This window comes from Netta rufina (assembly GCF_964035555.1).
Source record: "Netta rufina genome assembly, chromosome: 24".
Lineage (NCBI taxonomy): Eukaryota > Metazoa > Chordata > Aves > Anseriformes > Anatidae > Netta > Netta rufina.
In genome coordinates this window covers 4793938-4811116 of record NC_140148.1, presented here as the reverse complement: position 1 = coordinate 4811116, position 17179 = coordinate 4793938, and the positions used below count along the sequence as shown (strand labels likewise).

Sequence of the window (17179 nt, the reverse complement as noted above, 5' to 3'; positions counted from 1 at the left end):
TTGACTGTGATTATGTTGTGCCTGGGGCCATCCCATCCTCCTCTGTACCAATCACATTGCTAATGTCTCCCTCAAAAAAGTGGCATCCATCTTCTCCAGTGGTGTGATGCCTCCCATCCCATCCCATCCCCTTCCTTCTCTCCTTCTCCTCCCCACCCCCCCCCAATCTCCACTCCCGTCCTCTCCCCTTCCTTCCTCCGTCTCTCCCAATCTGCAATAGCCATGGATGTTTTCTTCCCCTCCAAGAGTCAGTGCCCAACACACTGCAGACCCTCTGTAGTGTGTTGTAACCTCACATTCTTGTGGGAGTGGGGAAGGGGCTCCATAAACACCCATCTTATACCCACCGAGGGCAAAGCCATTGTCACAGAACAGCTCAGGAGGGCATACACGGAGGGATGAAACATCTACAGCCAAGACTGGGATGCAGAATTCTTTAATGAGTGTACAGAGCAAAAGCAGGTCACTCTGAGCTGAGACCCCTCTTCTGAGAAGAGCACAAAGAAAAGGGAGAGAAGGAGGTAGGTGAAGGGATGGAAGGAGAGGCATGAGCCATGTTTTCAGAAAGCGCAGGCTGGCCCTTTCCTGCCAGCATTTGCCAGAGGAGCTGATAAGGTCAGACATTCTGAAAGCAATGGCCTGAAGATTCCTCCTTTTTGTAGCACCGTATATGAAGCTCCTGGGAGAAGAACCCCAGGGCCATGGCCACTGGCTTCTTTAGCAGGGCAGGCACCTTCTGCCACAGTAGCGGCTGGAAATGCCAGAGAGGTCACAGCACCCGGAGGTGATGGGGACTCCATCACAGCTGAGGATGCTGCCAACGGCAGCGGAGGTGGAGGATCCCACAACGGTGTTCTGTGGGAAGGAGCTGAGGATGGGGCCAGGCAGGGTCACCACCACGGGAGAGGGCTCAATGACGATGGTGGAGTTCTGGCACTGCCTGACGCAGGGCTCGTTGCAGCTGCTGGCCAGCGGGGTCGGGCCACAGGGCCGGCATGGCAGGCACTGGTTGTAGCAGGACATGTCTTGGGGCAGGAGATGCACCTGGGAGAGAGGGCAGAGAGGAAGTAGAGCACATGGATAGGTGACTTACCAGCTCAGTTACCCCATCACAAAAGAGCCAAGGCAACTGCTGAGGGTGGAGGTGGAGGCTGTGCCAGGAAGCACATGGTGTTCATCGCTTTGTCCTGACAGGGCCCTTTAAAGAGCAGCCTGGCCCAGGAACACCCTCACATAGTACATAAACCAAAAGCCGCCCCAGACCCATGTCCCAGTCACTGTCTACACAGACTTTCTGTATCCACCCCTCTCCCATGGCAAGAAACTCTGAGGCCCATCATAGCACTGAACCACGACCAGGTGAGATGTCTATTGATGCAAGATCCCTTCCACTTTGGAAGAGGAGGAGAGAGGGCTTCAGACTCACCTGGTTCCCAAGGAGGACAAGGCGAGAGAACTGGATGGGAGAGCAGGGAGCTGGACTGCTCTTTATACTGGTCCTTCATTGCCGTAGGCCATGAGACACCCTTAACAAAGCTAATAATTTTTTATCAAGCTCATCTTGAATGCAAACTATCCCAACTAATGATATGTATGGGCTGTGTTGGTTTCCTACACTGCTGCCTTTTCATTTCCAGGTTTAGGCCATGACCATGCCCCAGTGATGGTTTCTTTAGAGTGCTGGTTTTAATGGCTCAAGCATTTCTAGGGCAAGAATGCATCTGTGATGGCAGAAGATTCATTTTAAGTGCTGGATATGTCCTGAGTAGTCAGGTGGTATCTGTCTGGGTGACATTGTTGTGGATGTTTGAAGTAGTATTCTGAGGAAGAAGATCCCACAAGCTCAAGTTGGATTCTGAAGTACGCCTATGCATGAGGAAGTGCTACATCCTGCCCTTTTCTTTCCTCCTCAACTCACTCTGATGGTCATCTCTTGTCTCCTACGGTGTGTGATTTGTTCTACTCACTTTTGACTTCATCCATATTAGCACTGCAGTCCATGAAAAAATATTCTTTCCCCTTTTGACTCCAATGTGTCTTGGTGCAGTCTGTGAGTTCACAAAAAATGCCATAGTGTCACAGAACAACGGAATTGTAGAATGGTTGGAAGGGATGCCTGGCAGTGTGGTTAGCATAACCAACAGTAAGGCAAATATCCATCATGTGGATGGGGGCTTTTAATGTGCACCCCTGCCTCCTTGTCTCTCCCTTTCACTGGCCCCAGTGTGTGGAGACAGCCATTGCTGTGGTGAGAAAGGGCATTGGTGTTATCAAGTCCCCAGTGCTGGGTCACCATGAGGGTGTGTGGAGCACCTACTGACAAGGTGATTAAGCCCATCAGGGTTATCAATACCCAGGTACTGGTTTGCCAGGAGATGGTGACACCAAGAAAACCTAAGATTGAAAAGGGAATTCTCATCCAGTGACACATACATTTTAACTTCTGCAGTACTCTTGTTCTACTAATTTAAGGACTTTTCATCTTCTCATACCAGGCTCCCACCAAGGAGGCTGGAGGTGCATAAAAAGCTGGGAGGGGGCACAAGCGGGTTAAAATTCCAGATCCATTATCTGGTGTGCAATGAGCCAATACACACAGAAGGTTTTAGAGATTGTTTATTTTGGAATTGTGCAAGTCAGGGTACCAAGTGACTTCCCACAAATCTGGCACCCCTTAGAAATTTCCTCACTGCTTTTATACAACCCCTTCTCAATACATTTATGTGCTTGTATAATCGCATTGCCTCTGATTGCTTCCTTAATTAGCATAGTGTTGCCATGTCAGAATTGTTCTGCACATCCTCAGAGAGGAAGGGTCCCTCGTTAGGGCAGGGTCTCTCAGATTAGGGGTGTGATATTTACTCTTATAATGAGGATAGTATAGAGAGAGTTCACATTGGAATACTCCTGATCTTTTCTTTTCAGCCATCTATTCAGATTACATTGACTGATGATGTATTCAAGGACACACATCAGGATGTTTTCCCTCAAGAATGTCAACATAATGGCCTTCTTGATTAGCAATTCTTCAGTTAATCATCCTCTTGACACCTCCAAGGCCTGGGTTATCTTACCTTGTCCTCAAAGGACATATTTTATCTCTTTTAGGGAAAACAGAGCTAATGATCGAGTGGTATCAAAGACAGCAGAGTCAAAATGGACAAAAGGATATCCCATGACATGTGATGTCCTGCTCATCCATGATGCCTTGGGGAGTTGGATGAGGGTGCTGCCACTGCTCAGGGAATGGCTGGGCATTACTTGGCTTTTGGTGAGCAATAGCACTATGTGTCACTAGTTTGGTGGTTGTTTTCTTTTATTATTTTTATTTCTGCCTTTCCTTCTTATTGAACTGTCCTTATCTCAACCCATGAGCTCTTACACTTCTTTTTTTCCCGTTCTCTCCCCTCACCACAGCAGAGGGGCAGTGAGCATACGTCTCACAGTACTTAGCTGCCCATCAGTTAAACCACAACACTTAGTGACTTTAACATGATATGTGGAGGTGTATCTGTGCCATTTCTTAAGCATATTTCAAGACGGACTAGCTGGTGAATGAGAGGAAAGCTGTGTGTAAAGTCTGAGTCAGAGGTGGCTAAGGGAGCCCAGGACCCAGGCATGGAAATTGGGCATGCTGAGAACCCATGGTAATCTTTGAGAGATCCCTGTGAGGGTGGAGATACTTGCAAGATCAATGGGTGATGGCATGCATCCCTTGGGAAAGCAAACATCAGATTGGCCTCACCAGAGGAAAGGAGGGGGACCACATGCTGGGTAGGAGGAGTCAGGCTCCAGGCAGGATCACGAGATGGGCTGAGGGCCCGTGCTGCAACGTTTCCTACATTACTTCTCTCCAGATTTTGCGCATTCCCAGCTGCAAGGTCACTTGTGTGCATTTACAATCCTCCTTGCCAATCTGCCACTCTCATCCCATCCTCCTTGCCATTCATTTCCTTTTAATTCGTTCCTCCCAAGAGATGGAATGCATGAACATGGGTGTGATTGCACATCTAGTAGGTAAGGTTGTGTTTTCCAGCAGGGATCTTCAATCCTGACCAGACAGAGGAGAGGAATGGGGCTTGGCTCTCTGTAGGGAACGTTTTGATGAGTACTGGTGGCGTTCTTTTGGGTGTTGTTAAAGGCAGTGACCTGCCTGTGGCTGCAGTCTGTATGAGCAGCTATATTAGTGTCCTGTGTGTGTCTCCATGTGTGTGCCTTCCTCGGATACAGGCTCAGGTTTGCTACTGGCCCAGCCTGCAAAAGGGAAAGCAGAAGTCCCATCCATCAGCAAAGAACAGAGAGTTCTGAAAGTCTCTGGGTGCACTAAGCAGTCTAGAACCAGAGTCCCAATGCTCTGGTACCTGCCAGAGGCAGCAACTTCGCTAGCATCCCTCAACAGCCACCAAGATGGTCATGGGGTGCATAACATGCTGACAGTCTGGAGAGCAGTTTGGCAGAAAAAGCCCTGGGTGGACACCAAGCTGACCATGAACCAACACTGTGTCCTGTCTGCAAAAAGGGCTAATGGTGTCCTCAGATACATTAGCAGTGTTGCCAGCAGGTTGAGGGAGGAGATCATTCCCCTTTACTCAGCACTGGAGAGGCCACTCCAGGAGTAGAGTGTCTAAATGTTGGCTCTCATTTCTATATGGGTCTTGGCTCCCCAGGACAGGAAAGTCAAAGAAATACTGGAGGGAGACAAAGAAGAGTCACAGTGACAATTGAGAGACTGGAGCATCTCTCCTCTGAGGAAAGGCTGAGAGAGCTGGGACTGCTCAGCCTGAAGAAGAGAAGGCTCAGGTGGATCTCATTCATGTATAGGAATAACTGAAGGGACAGCACAAAGAAGATGGATCTCTGTGGGGATGAGTGCCAGGACAAGAAGCAATGGCCACAAAATGAAACACAGAAGGCTCTTTCTGAGCATTAGGAAATACTTTTTCATTGCATGGTTGACCACGCCTTGGAGGAGATGGCCCCACCAGGCTGTAGAGTCTTCATCCTGGTAGATTTTCAAAAGCCTTCTGGACATAGCCAAGGACACCCTGCTGGCCCTGCATGATCAGGATGTTGAGTCAGGTGAACTGCAGAGGCTCCTTCCAGATGTGAAATTTGTGTTATTCATCAGTGTGAGCCATGATGAGTGGCAGAGAGAAACAGTGTTCTTCAGCCTTCAAAAGAAGGTTAAGGAAGAGCTTTTTGATGCTTCTGATACTTGACTGCAGGACAAAAAGACAGATGGAGCCAAACTATTCTGGAACACCACGAAAGAACACAAGGCAATGTCTGGAACATGAAAAAATTCTAACTAAAAAATTATGAATTATGGTGCTTCTCTTTTTTTTTATTATTCGTGAGGATGGATCATGAATGTAGATGAAGGCCAGTAAGAGTGACCCTCTAATTCCAATTAAAATACCATTAGTTGGAGATAACACCAAAAGGAAAAGGGAATAGCCTAGGTCAAGTTATGCCCTTTCAGATGCCCTTTCAGACGCTGGGAACCCACTGATCCAACATCCTTTTCCCTGCTGACTCACCACACCTCCCCCTATGGAATAGGTTGTCTTTGTTCCCCCTCTACCCCAGGCTTGTGGCATCCCACACCCCACTGGAGCCAGGTTCCTCTTGCAAATGCTAGGTTTTCCTAACGGAAATAGAAACAGCCACAGTCCCTGGGATGTTGCACAGCAGGGTTCCTGACTGAAATTTTTCAATGGTAGCTCCTGCTGGAATTGGGAGAAACCCCAGGGAGCATTTTGGGCACAGTCAGAACAGATCATTTCTCATTGCTGCATCTCCCCTTGTTCCCCCAACAGGGTCATTTCCGGCAGCTCTGTTCTCTTGGGGCTGGGAGGTGCTTTTCTGACTCTCTCTCCTGCAGCAAACAGGAGTGTCGGTCTCAGCATGCAGCGTGGGTATCTCGTCCTCACTGCCTTCCTGGGGCAACTGCTGGGTAAGTGCATGCTTTTAATCAAGGTATAAATCTTCTTTCCCCAGGAAGCCCTCATCAACCTTACCACATTTAAGTGGGGAACAACTCCTGATTCAAAGGGAAATGTTGATAAATGTTGGCTCCCATTACTGGCTCTGCACCAAGAGAGACGTGAGGTCATTCTCCTAATTTTCCTGTTATTTCAGTCCAATTCTTTCTGCCTCTCTCTTCTAGTCCACCAGATGAGGTTTCAGTTGGAGAGACATTAAAGCTCTCCTCCCATGGACATTACCAGGGTGTCCAGTCTGTCTTCTGCCTGATGCATTCCTGCCTTGGCCTCCAATGTCCTCCTGCTTGTCAACTCAGCCAGGGCTCCCTCCTGACACCACTCACCTCAGCCTGTGTATACTGATTGGTGTCAGAATCCCCAGAGATGACAGGGATTAGGAAGCAGGTTGAACCTTTTTCCTGTAGCTGCATGGGCCCCTCAACCTACTGGAGGCTGCTGGACTCAGCACACAAAGCTAGGCATGAAAGGCTGTGTCCTGGTCCCCTGGGCAGAAGGAGAGCAGACAGGAGGAGCAGGCACACAGCACAGCTATTCTCAGGGTCCGCTCTTGCTTAAGGAGCTCTGCCCCCAAACCACCTTGCTGTGACTGGGCCTTGGGACCTTTCTGCCCAGCAAAGGACAGGGAGCCTTATCCCCCACAGCTTTGAATTCACTCCTGTTTGCTTGGAGACTTCCCTACAGAGCTGCTGACCTCTTTCTTCCAGAAATTATGGGGCAGGTGTCCGTCACCCAGCAAGAAGGACAAGTCACTGTGGAGCAGGGAAATGCATTTGAGACCACCTGCACATACGAGACCTCCTACTTTAGGGGCTTGCTCTGGTACGAGCAGAAGAAGAGCCAAGGCCCTCAGCTGATTTCAAATCAAGCAATAGCAGGCACCAAGCAGAGTGACCGTCTCACCACAGAGCTGAACGTCACGGAGAAATACAGCGTTCTGCAGCTGAAGGAAGTCGAGCTCTCTGACAGCGCCTTGTACCTCTGTGCTGTGAGTGACACCCTGGTGCAGGGAGCTACACTAGTTGAGCAATAACCCTGGGAAGGGAGTGCAAGGCAGAGCTTTGGGATGGCGTCCTCAGTTCTCCCCTGGCTGCTCTGCTTCCCCTGTGCACCCTGAGATCTGCCAGCCAGATGCCCTTTCCCAAAGGGGCTGGTGCCTGTGGCTGTGCAAAGAGTGCTGACCCTGACTGGCTGACCAGGACCACAGTGCTCTATTTTTCTTCCCTTCCTGGGCTACCTGAATAGGGTAGATCCTGCTGGGAACCAAGATTCCCCTGGGGGTTTGTTCTCAGCCCCTTGATCCCAGATTTAGTAAATTCCTGAAAACCCATGATAAAGCAACTTGCTTCAAATCATGGCCAGCTGAGCCCAGAGACTCCTAGAACAAGTTCTGACAGAGATTTGATGTGTTCTTTTCTCTCTTCAATGAGTCAGTAAATAAAATGGATTTTTTTCTGAGCCATTTCATCATCTCCAGACTTGCAGCCAGTTCATGTCCAAAACCTGTGCCTGAGGGACAGAACAAAACACATAGAATATCCCTGATTGCCAAATGCCCAAGAGATCTCCATGTTCATCACAATAAGCAAGCAAAGAAAGATATAAATGAAGACTTACAACCAGATGGGGTGGTTGTTGTCTCCTCAGGGGTGCCAGGGGTATGTGATCATCTGCAGCTCCTGCACAGAGAGCAGTTTTGTAGTGACCAGCTCCCACAGCAGTGGGGGATTGTATGTCTGGGAGAACCTAGGTGTCCTGCATGCAGCAAATGCTGAGACAAAGCAGGAGAAATGAGGATATGCTGATAAAGGTTCCTCCATCTCACAAACCATGCTGAATGTGGTGTTTTGATGTCCTCAGACTCAAGGAAGCTCTTCTGTCTGCTTGCAAGAGCAAGAAGCAAAGCAACCCAGAAAGAAGAGCTCAGTGCAGGCAGCTCCAGCAGGGGGCAACCACGGGCCCCCTTTTCCTCTGTGCTCTCAAGGAAGGCAGCACCAGCCTCAGCCTTGTCTCAGCAGGGGTCTGATTCAACCCCCCTGGGATCCTCTCCCTGTTATAAATGAAGTCTCAACTCAATCTGAGTTTTGTAATATTTATAAAACAAATATTTCTAAAAGGTATAAAAGCTATAAAAGGTATAAAAGGCAAGTAAACAGCGCTGGGTGTGCGGGTAGTCTACACTCCATTAACACGCACACACCAACATCAAACATTCTAAATATAAAGAACATTGCTTTTACGTACTAAACCCAAGTATGCCTATACATACGTACAATCAGAAAAGGTAACAAACAATCCTTTAAGTTCCATGACTTAACGGTCTCCATTTTCAATTCCTTTTCTTGACTGCAAACAAGTCTCCATTTTCTATTCCGTTTGAACAATATGTCTTGCTTCAAGTTGTCAAGCAACTCGGTCTTCGGGCCTTATGTATCCTGTTCTTCCCGAATTGAAGAAAAGCATATCCATCTCTTTTTCAAGGCCAATGAGGCCTGGGTCAAAAGGCACGTCCAGGTCAGCAGGGGGCATAACAGCAAAAGCCTTCGATGGCTGTAGCAGCAGAGGGGCCCATGGCGTAGCAGTCAGATCAGTAAAGGAGCCCGCAGCTCCCTCACTGTCTGGCAAGCCACACGTTTGTGATTGTGGCTCCACATGGCTCTTTAAGGCCTCAGAGGCTGCTCTCCAGGTGCTGAGCAATCCCACTGCAACCTTGTCATTTTTAGTTGCAGAGTCCCACACCTTGACCTCAGTTTGGTTCCATGTTTCAGGATCATAAACTGTCTAATTGTTAAGAAGAAGAATAAGCTGTAAGGTTACCAGGACAGTCTTTGTTTCTAAGGACATACAATTCCCCATAATGCACAACTGCTTACCAGCGAGAGGCAGTTGTGTGCACAGGTCCGCTTCTCTCAGCTTGAGCTTCTTTCCAGCTCCAGTGCGCCTATTTCCAGCGACTTTCTCCACGAGCTTCTCTGAGCGGTTTGCTGAGTTTGGCTGAACCTATCTTCATGAGGCAATCAAAGTGCCTGTTCCCGTCCTGGTCTCCATTCTGCCAGCCTGTTCCTCTTCACTTCTTTTTCCTGCTTCTTTATTGATGATGTAACTTCATCACATCGTGTTGCCTTTTTTTTTTTTTATCTTGAGGGCAGGCTCCCCTCTTATACCCTTCTCTCCACAGCAGTTCTTTTCAAAACAACTTTTCATTGGCCAAACAACTTTAAATGTAACAACAACAGCAAACACCCAGAAACATCCATGCCTTAATGGCTGGAGAACAAGAAACCAGAGACTGCATGGAGTCTCCTGAATCACCCTTCTTTGTTCCCTCTAAACTCTTTTATATTCCTGATGGCATAATCGTTAAGAGTCTAATGTTATCTCAACCACGGGGCTTTCCAACCCCCATGGCCACATTCCCAAATCTCCCCCTTCTTTATTAATATCAACCATTTTCTCAACAAGAATTACCACTCCATATATAACATCCCTAAGGAGTCTCTAGGGACATTGAACACCTCTGCAGGAACAGTGCTTTCCTTCCTGTTCTTGCCTGGGATTATGGACTGGCACTCTTGGTACCACGTTTTGTAACTGCTCAGTCACCCTGGAACCAGCCCTGCCTGGAGCTCTTCTCTCTTCCCCCAGGGGTATTTGTGTCCTTTCTTCCCTGAGTACAGAGGAGGCTTCCCAAGGGAAATGCCTCCATGAACAGCACCATCTGCAGAACACCCCACCACCACCCCTCCCCACCCTAGGCATAGGCACAGTCCCTCACTCTGGCAATCTGTGGGCTCTGCTCCATACTATGGGCAGGAAGCAATGGGACAGAGACTCACTGGAGTCTGGAAGTCCAATGCAAAAAAACTTCTTTGTCCTCTGACTTTTCCCCTGGGCTGGTAGCGTGGACCTTCCCTCAGTGGGCATTTAGAGAGGACATAATGGTGCTGGCACACAACTTCAGAAAGAACTGTATTCCTCCAGCCCCTGAGGAACAGGGGATCCCCGAGTGGGGAGGAGCACAGGAAAGGATCTGTGGTTCTCTTGTACATCCCTGTGATCCCTGTGAGTACACAAAATCTTTTGTGTTTTTTGGTTTTCTTGTACAAAAAAAAAAAAAATACCAAAATACCAAAAAAAAATATTGTTTTCTTGTACAAAATCACCGTGATTTTGTACACCACTGTAGCTCCAAGGGACAGTGCCTGAAGTGTCCCCACTACAGTGTGTCCCATATTCCACTGGGAGTCTGAACACACCCTCCTGTGCTCACCATATTCCCCTGCACACCAGTGACTTTCTTACCTTGCAATGTGAGGGTGGGATGCAGAAACATGTAATGATGCTGATGAGGGAAATGAGATCACTTTTAGAGGAGGCTATCAGAGGTGGCAAGTAGCACAAGGAAGTGCCAGAAGTCTGTGCGCATCACCAATGGTAGAGATCCCACAGGACATCCATTTGCCTGTCCCACAAAGGGAGAGGGACCAGCAGAACCCCCAGGCTGTGTATGGAGGTCTTAACAGCCTAGAAGAACAGAAGGGAGGGAATAGAGTAGAGAGAAAGAAGAAGACATGGAAGTTAGACTTTGGCCATGTTTTCAGAGAGCCCCAGCTGCACTCTTTTGGAAGAGGGACACAGGGTGCTCAGCCTCTCAAACATCATTGGCCAGAAGCTCTGTCTTCAGTCCAGCATCACCTTCTGGGTTCTCAGGGGTCCTTGTGTGGTGTGTCACCAGTGGCTTTAGCACTTTCTACCACAGCAGCAGATGGAAATGCACGAAAGGTCACAGCACCCAAAGTTGACAGGGACTCCATCGCAGCTGTGGATCCTGTAACTAGCAGTGAAGGTGGAGGATCCCACAGCAGTGTTCTGTGGGTAAGAGCTGAGGATGGGGTCTGGCAGAACCACCATCACAGGATGATGGTAGTTGAATTTTGGCCTTGCCTGATGCAGGGCTCGTTGCAGCTGCTGGCAGTGGCATTGGGCTGCAGGACTTGGCACAGCAGGTACTGGTTGTAGCAGGACATGTGTTGGGGCAGGAGGTGCAACTGGGAGAGAGGGCAGGGAGGAAGCAGAGTGCAGGGACATGTGAGGAGCAAAATATCTTGATCCAGACATGATCTGAAAAGAGTGGCCAGGACCCACAAGGATACTGCGTCTCTCTTAGATGACAATCCACCACAGACAGGTCCCACATAGTCTCTGAGTCACAACTTTCCCAATTCCTCTCTCATGACCACCATTACCACAACCCAGTACATGAGGAATCAGCCCAAAAGAGGGAGAAAAGCCAGCAGATCCCCCATGCTGGGGGATCTTATCAGGGCTTCAGATACACTGGGTTTCCAAGAAGAAGAAGAGGAGGGGGGTGAGGTGCTGGGCTGGCTTTTCTGGTGGCCTTGCACTGTCCCAGGCTCAGAGGTAGCCTTCAGAGAAGTGATAAATTTCTAGGGGGCTTGTGATGAATGGAAACCCTCCCAGCTAATGACATGGGTTGTAGGGCTGTTTCCCCCTCTACACTGTCTTTATGATTTCCTGGCTTATGCCACACCCATTCCCTTTTGGAGGCTTCTTCTGTGTGCAATTTCTGTGTGATTTCTGGGCAAGGACTGAGTCAGTGGTAGCAGAGGACTTGGCTCAAGCACATGGTTGGTCCAGTGCAGACAAGTGATGCTGGCCTGGGGTACTGAAGTGGTGTTGTTTGTGACTGGTAACAGGAAGGGACCCAGCTGTTCCCAGCCCTGCAATCCTTGCCTGGTCATCTGAGGGCTTCCCTATGTGCAGATATGTCATCTCTTCTACTCTCCCTCCTTTCCTCCCTCCCTCCCTCCCTCCCTCCCAACTTACTCCAACAGCCCCATGGGGTTGGCTTCCAGATAGGTGGGCTGCACTGATGGGTTTCTTTTCGCTTCCTTATAAAGCTGCCTTCTGGAGAAATGGGTTGACCTCCTTGGACTCCTCTCTCTGGGCAGTCCCTGTGCATCCCCACACTGTGCTGTCCTGTCCTCTGGAGCCTTGTCCTGCTCAGAATGCCACAGGTATGCCCTTCCAGAAAGGTCCCCAGCATCTCCTCTGTCAGCTGCCCTTGGCCTCTGCCCCTGTCCCATTGGGAATGTGTGTGAACACGTGTGGGGCAGAGCCCTTGTGAACTCATCAGAGGCACTGAGTGCACACATGTACCTATGTCTGCATGTGTACACATGCATGGCCTCGTGTTCCTGTGTATGCAGTGTTTGCACCTGCATTTTTCAGAGCATCTATGGAACTGTGCATTTATGCATGCACATGCATGCTTGCATGTGTCCATCAATCTGTGTGTGTATTGCATATGCATTCTTAGTATGTGCTAGTGCACATGTGCACATAATTCACCTGACCCTAGGCATGTGTCCAGCTGGTCCCAGGGCATCTGGGACCCCTACATCTGCATCCTCTTTGCTGTTCTCTCTCTTCCCTTGTCTTTCACTCACCAAAAGGCATTCTGTGCTTGTGCCTCCAATCTCACCACAGTTTCCATTCTCTGAGGACCTTTATGTCAATATTTGTACTTTGCTTGACAGTGTGCTGCAAGTGAGACTGGCATGGCTTGGGAACTGGAATAGATTCTCCAGGGAAGTGGTCACAGCATGAAGCCTGCTGGGGTTCAAGAAGCGTTTGAACATTCAGACGTGGTACAATTTGTAGGTAGTCCTCTGTGGAGCTAGAGGAGAGGGACTCAGTGATCTTTGTGGGTCTATTCTAACTCAGGATATCCTACAGTACTGTTATTACATGTTTTTCAGAGAAAATGAGATGCTATGTGGACAACATCTTTTTTAAATGTTGGTCTTGTTCTCCTTGATTAACTTATGCTGCAGGCAGGGAATAGGAAAGATGGCATCAACAATTTGACTTGTTCTCTAGAAGGTTTTTTCTATTTCCTAGAAAAAAGTTAATCTCAAATTGTGAGTATGCTACTACACCTCAGACATCAGTCTTAGACAGGACACATTTCTGGCTCAGGAGCACCTATTGATTATTGCTGTAAGCTGGGCAACAGATGTGTTATGTGCAGAAGTTGCACTGGCAACATGTAGAATCTGTGTGAAAGCAAAGTGCACAGCACTGTGTACACCCTGTGTACACCACAGGGCCCCAGGGTGTGCTACTGTGGGAACGCCCTGGCTTGGGTGTGGGGAGCAGTGGTGCTGCATGGTGCACAAGGACCATTTCATCCTTGTGGCTCTGGGAATGACAGAGGAGCTTGATGCCTGGGAGAAGATCCCCCAGTGTGTGCCCTGTGGCTGGGCTGGTGCATGTCTTGTGCCATTCAGGGCCCATATACAGATCCTTCTGAGTGTACAATCAGGTCCCATTCTCACTGCCATCTCTCAGCAGTCATTGGGATTTCTGCATTCACAGAATGTCTTATCTGGAGCATTGTGGGGTTGTGGCACCTATGGAACCTTCGAGTTCCTGGGTCTGTTGAACGTTGTTCCATGCCTGGGGAAGAGAATCCAAGATGCAGTAGCCATGACTGTTTGGGCACCAGTCCCTGTCCTGGGCCTGCCTTCATGTAATAAGGAGTTGGGTTCACAGGGACTGGGTGTTCCAATGCATCCTGCTGTAGCTGGTAGGAGTATGAACTTGTGGGAATAGCTGTGCCATGCCAGATGTTGTACTGAAGGGTGATAAGGCTGCTCAAGGAAGCTATATCTGCTCTTCAAACCCTGGCATGCTGCCTATGATCAGGTGCTCAAGGAGAGGGAAAAGTGGAGGCGAGACAGAGGGCCATCCCCAAGACAATTACCCATTCCCAGTTTCTGCAATCCTTTGGGAACATCATTGTCCAAGCCTCCACCCCCAGCACAGCTCCACGCAAAGCAAGATGCCCCAGAGCTGGGGCTTCCAATGTTAACAGAACTTATTTAGGCAGAGACTTACAAGTCAAGGACTGGTGGCCATTGGCTGTGGAAGAACTAGGGATGTCTTCCTCACCTTCAAGAGACAGTGCCTGAAAGGTGATTTACTGCAATGTGCACTGCCGTCCAAAGCTTAGAGGATTGAGGCAGTGCCCACAGCCACAGCTAATTCCCACCAAAGCAATGACTTTCTCCCTGGCCATCTCTATGCAGATGGAAAGACGAGACCAGAACACATTCAGGGTTGCTGCAAATGTTTATTGAATCTCAGGAGGAAAATTAGGTGACTCCAAAGGAGGCCCCGAGAGTGAAGCTCAGGAGGAGAAGAAAAAGAATCTGTTCAGCTTTTCCTATTGCAGAGTTGCTACATCTACCTGGCCCACAAGTGCAGAGAGGCTAGAGGGCACTCAAATCAAGCTGGTTCCTGGGGGCCTCACAGAGAGCTTGAAGGGGAGCAGAGGGCAACAAGAAATAGAGGGTAAAAAGTATGAGTGAGTGAGTGGAAAACAGAATAGGTAGATATGAGCTGTGTTGTCAGAGACCCCTTGTTGGCCCCTTCTTATCTGTCATTACAGGACAAGACAGAGATGGTCAGCTCAATTTAAAACAATATCATGAAGGTCTGTTCTTCTGTCCAGCAGCATGTTGTGAGTTCCTGGGGTCCTGGTCCGGGAAAGGGTCTGGCATCTTTAGCAGGGGCGGCAACAGTAGCGGCTGGCAATACAAGAGAGGTCACAGCACCCGGAGTTGATGGGGACTCCGTCACAGCTGAGGATGCTGCCAACGGCAGCAGAGGTGGAGGATCCCACAACGGTGTTCTGAGGGAAGGAGCTGAGGATGGGGCCGGGCAGGGTCACCACCACAGGAGAGGGCTCAATGACGATGGTGGAGTTCTGGCACTGCCTGACGCAGGGCTCGTTGCAGCTGCTGGCCAGCGGGGTCGGGCCACAGGGCTGGCATGGCCGGCACTGGTCGTAGCAGGACATGTCTGGGGGCAGGAGGTTCACCTGGGGGAGAGGGCAGGGAGGAAGCAGAACATGGGGATGCATGACGAGCAGCCTGTCACCACACCCTGAGGAAACCAATGCATAGGCCGTGCTGGGAGCTGGAGGCTGTGCAGGGATGTGTGAGGGATTCTTGACCTCATCCTACCAGGGCCCCAAAGAAGCTATCAGGGTGTATCTGGCTGCAGCAAAGGTTCTATAGCCAAAAAGCCATTGTAGTACACACCCAGACTTCCTCCATGGCAAACCTTCTCCCCACTTCCCTCTCCCACTACCAGCAGCCCCAAGATTTGATATGGAACAGAGCTGATTGCAGCTAAGAGGTCCATAGAGCTGAGACTCCCTTGTGGAGAATGAGAGGGACAAGAAGGGGCTTCACACTCACCTGGGTCCTAAGGAGGAGAAGGCCAGAGAAGTGGATGAGGGAGCACGGGGCTGGGCTGGCTTTTATAGTGGACCTTAGCCACCCCATGTCCAGAGACATCCCTTGAAGCAGTGACTATTTTCTGACAAGCTTCTTTTGAATGCAAAACATCCCACCTAATGATATGGGCTGTGTATTTCCTTCCTGTGATGTTTTTTATTTCCTGCTTTGTGCCATGCCTTTTCCCCAGTTAAGTCACCTTTTTAATGGCAGGTAGGGAGGCCCAAGTATTTCCAGGCAACACAGGTCATTGTGGGCAGAAGACTCAGCTCACATGCTGGAAGAGTCCAGTAATGGCAAATGACTTTAGCCTAGGTGTCTCCTTAGGGGCTCTTTGGGGCCCTTTTGGCCACAGGTTTCCCAGCTCCTACCTGTGACCATACCCCACCTAACACTGCCCTTGGGGAAAACCTTCTGACATGTTTTGCCTCCTTCTGCTCTGACCAAGGGATGTCTGTATGAGGGGAGAGGTTGTACAGAGCCCTTCCTGGATCTCTAAAGAAAGGCCCAACAGAAAACCAAGTGTCTGTTTTAGTGCTACAAAATGTATAGCGGAATGTAGACAGAAAGTAAATGTTTCAGGTGCTGGGAAACTGCTGTTGTTGTAGCATCAGACAGAAGCATGTGAATTTTCCCAAGACACACAGTGCAGATCCTGTCCATAGAAAATTCCTTCTTCACTCCCACAGCTTGAAGGTTTTCATTTTTCTTAAAAAAATAAAATATAAAATGATATGAAATGAAATGAAATGAAATAAAATAAAATAAAATAAAATAAAATAAAATAAAATAAAATAAAATAAAATAAAGTACACCTTCTCCTTAAATGATGTAAGCTTATGCCTGCCTTGACACCCAGGAGTGCTCAGTAGGGGCACTCCAGCAGATTAACTTACCGCTACTACTCAGGCTAATAAATGAGATTCCCAACTGTTAAATGCAATGCCCAAGAGAGCTGACGTCTTGCCAAGAGCCCTGGCCCAAGTGCCTTGGCAGGGGGACTGGAATTCAGTGATCTTTAAGGTCCCTTCCAACCGAAGCCATTCTATGGTTCTGTCATACTGTTCTCTGTCATCTACCACTTGACCTGGAGTGGGAATACACTCATGGTGGTGAGGGTGGTGCCCAACGAGCACTTGAGCTGTCCCATGTAGTTTGGCAACTTCCCCTTCACTCACATGTACTATGTCTTGCTCAGTACTTAAAGGGGGCTTATAAAAAAGATGGGGAGCAACTTTTTACTGGGTCAGGTAATGATAGGACTAGGGGGACTGGTTTTAAATTAAAAGAAGGGAGATTTAGATTAAATGTTAGGAGGAAACATAGAGGTTGTTGAGGCACTAGAACGGTATGAACAGACAACATGTATATGCCCAATCCCTGGAGGTATTCAAGACCAGAATGCCCCTGACAATCTGATCTAATGGTTGGCTTCCCTGTCCATGGCAGAGGGGCAGGAACTCAACAGTCTTTAAGGTTCCTTCCAACCCAAGTCATTCTATGGTTCTATAATTCTATCATACTGTTCTAAGACATCTATCTCTTGATCTGGACTGGGAATTAACTAGTGATGATGGTGCCCAAACACCATCTTGCACTCTCCTATGTAGTTTATCTTTTGCAACTTCCCCTTCACTGATATGTACAATGGCTAGCTCAGGATGCCTCTTATGCTTTTAGATGCCTTCTGTGTAGCGAGGATAATTTTGTTCTCTAGCTGTGTGGTCTAGCTCCTCTTCCTCTAATAGTGGGCCTAAAATGGGATCTTCTCTTCACACTCAAGGACCAGGATAGATCTGTTGGCATCTACCATCCACTGCCATGGGAGAGAAGGTATGTGCCTGTTTG

The 17179-nt window shown here is 48.8% G+C and overlaps 2 protein-coding genes across 2 annotated transcripts; both read right to left on the bottom strand.

Moving 5' to 3' along the window:
• Nucleotides 1-717: 717 nt before the first annotated feature.
• Nucleotides 718-15391, bottom strand: LOC311218338 (feather keratin Cos2-3-like; the record flags this gene model as incomplete). Its single annotated transcript, XM_084300993.1, has 2 exons — nt 718-1044; nt 15293-15391. The coding sequence occupies 2 exons, from the start codon at nt 15389-15391 to the stop codon at nt 718-720; spliced, it is 426 nt and encodes a 141-aa protein (XP_084157119.1).
• Nucleotides 14593-14889, bottom strand: LOC311218571 (feather keratin Cos1-1/Cos1-3/Cos2-1-like; the record flags this gene model as incomplete). The annotated part of the gene is made up of 1 exon (XM_084301300.1): nt 14593-14889. One exon carries the CDS (start codon nt 14887-14889, stop codon nt 14593-14595), a length of 297 nt encoding a protein of 98 aa, XP_084157426.1.
• Nucleotides 15392-17179: the final 1788 nt, after the last annotated feature.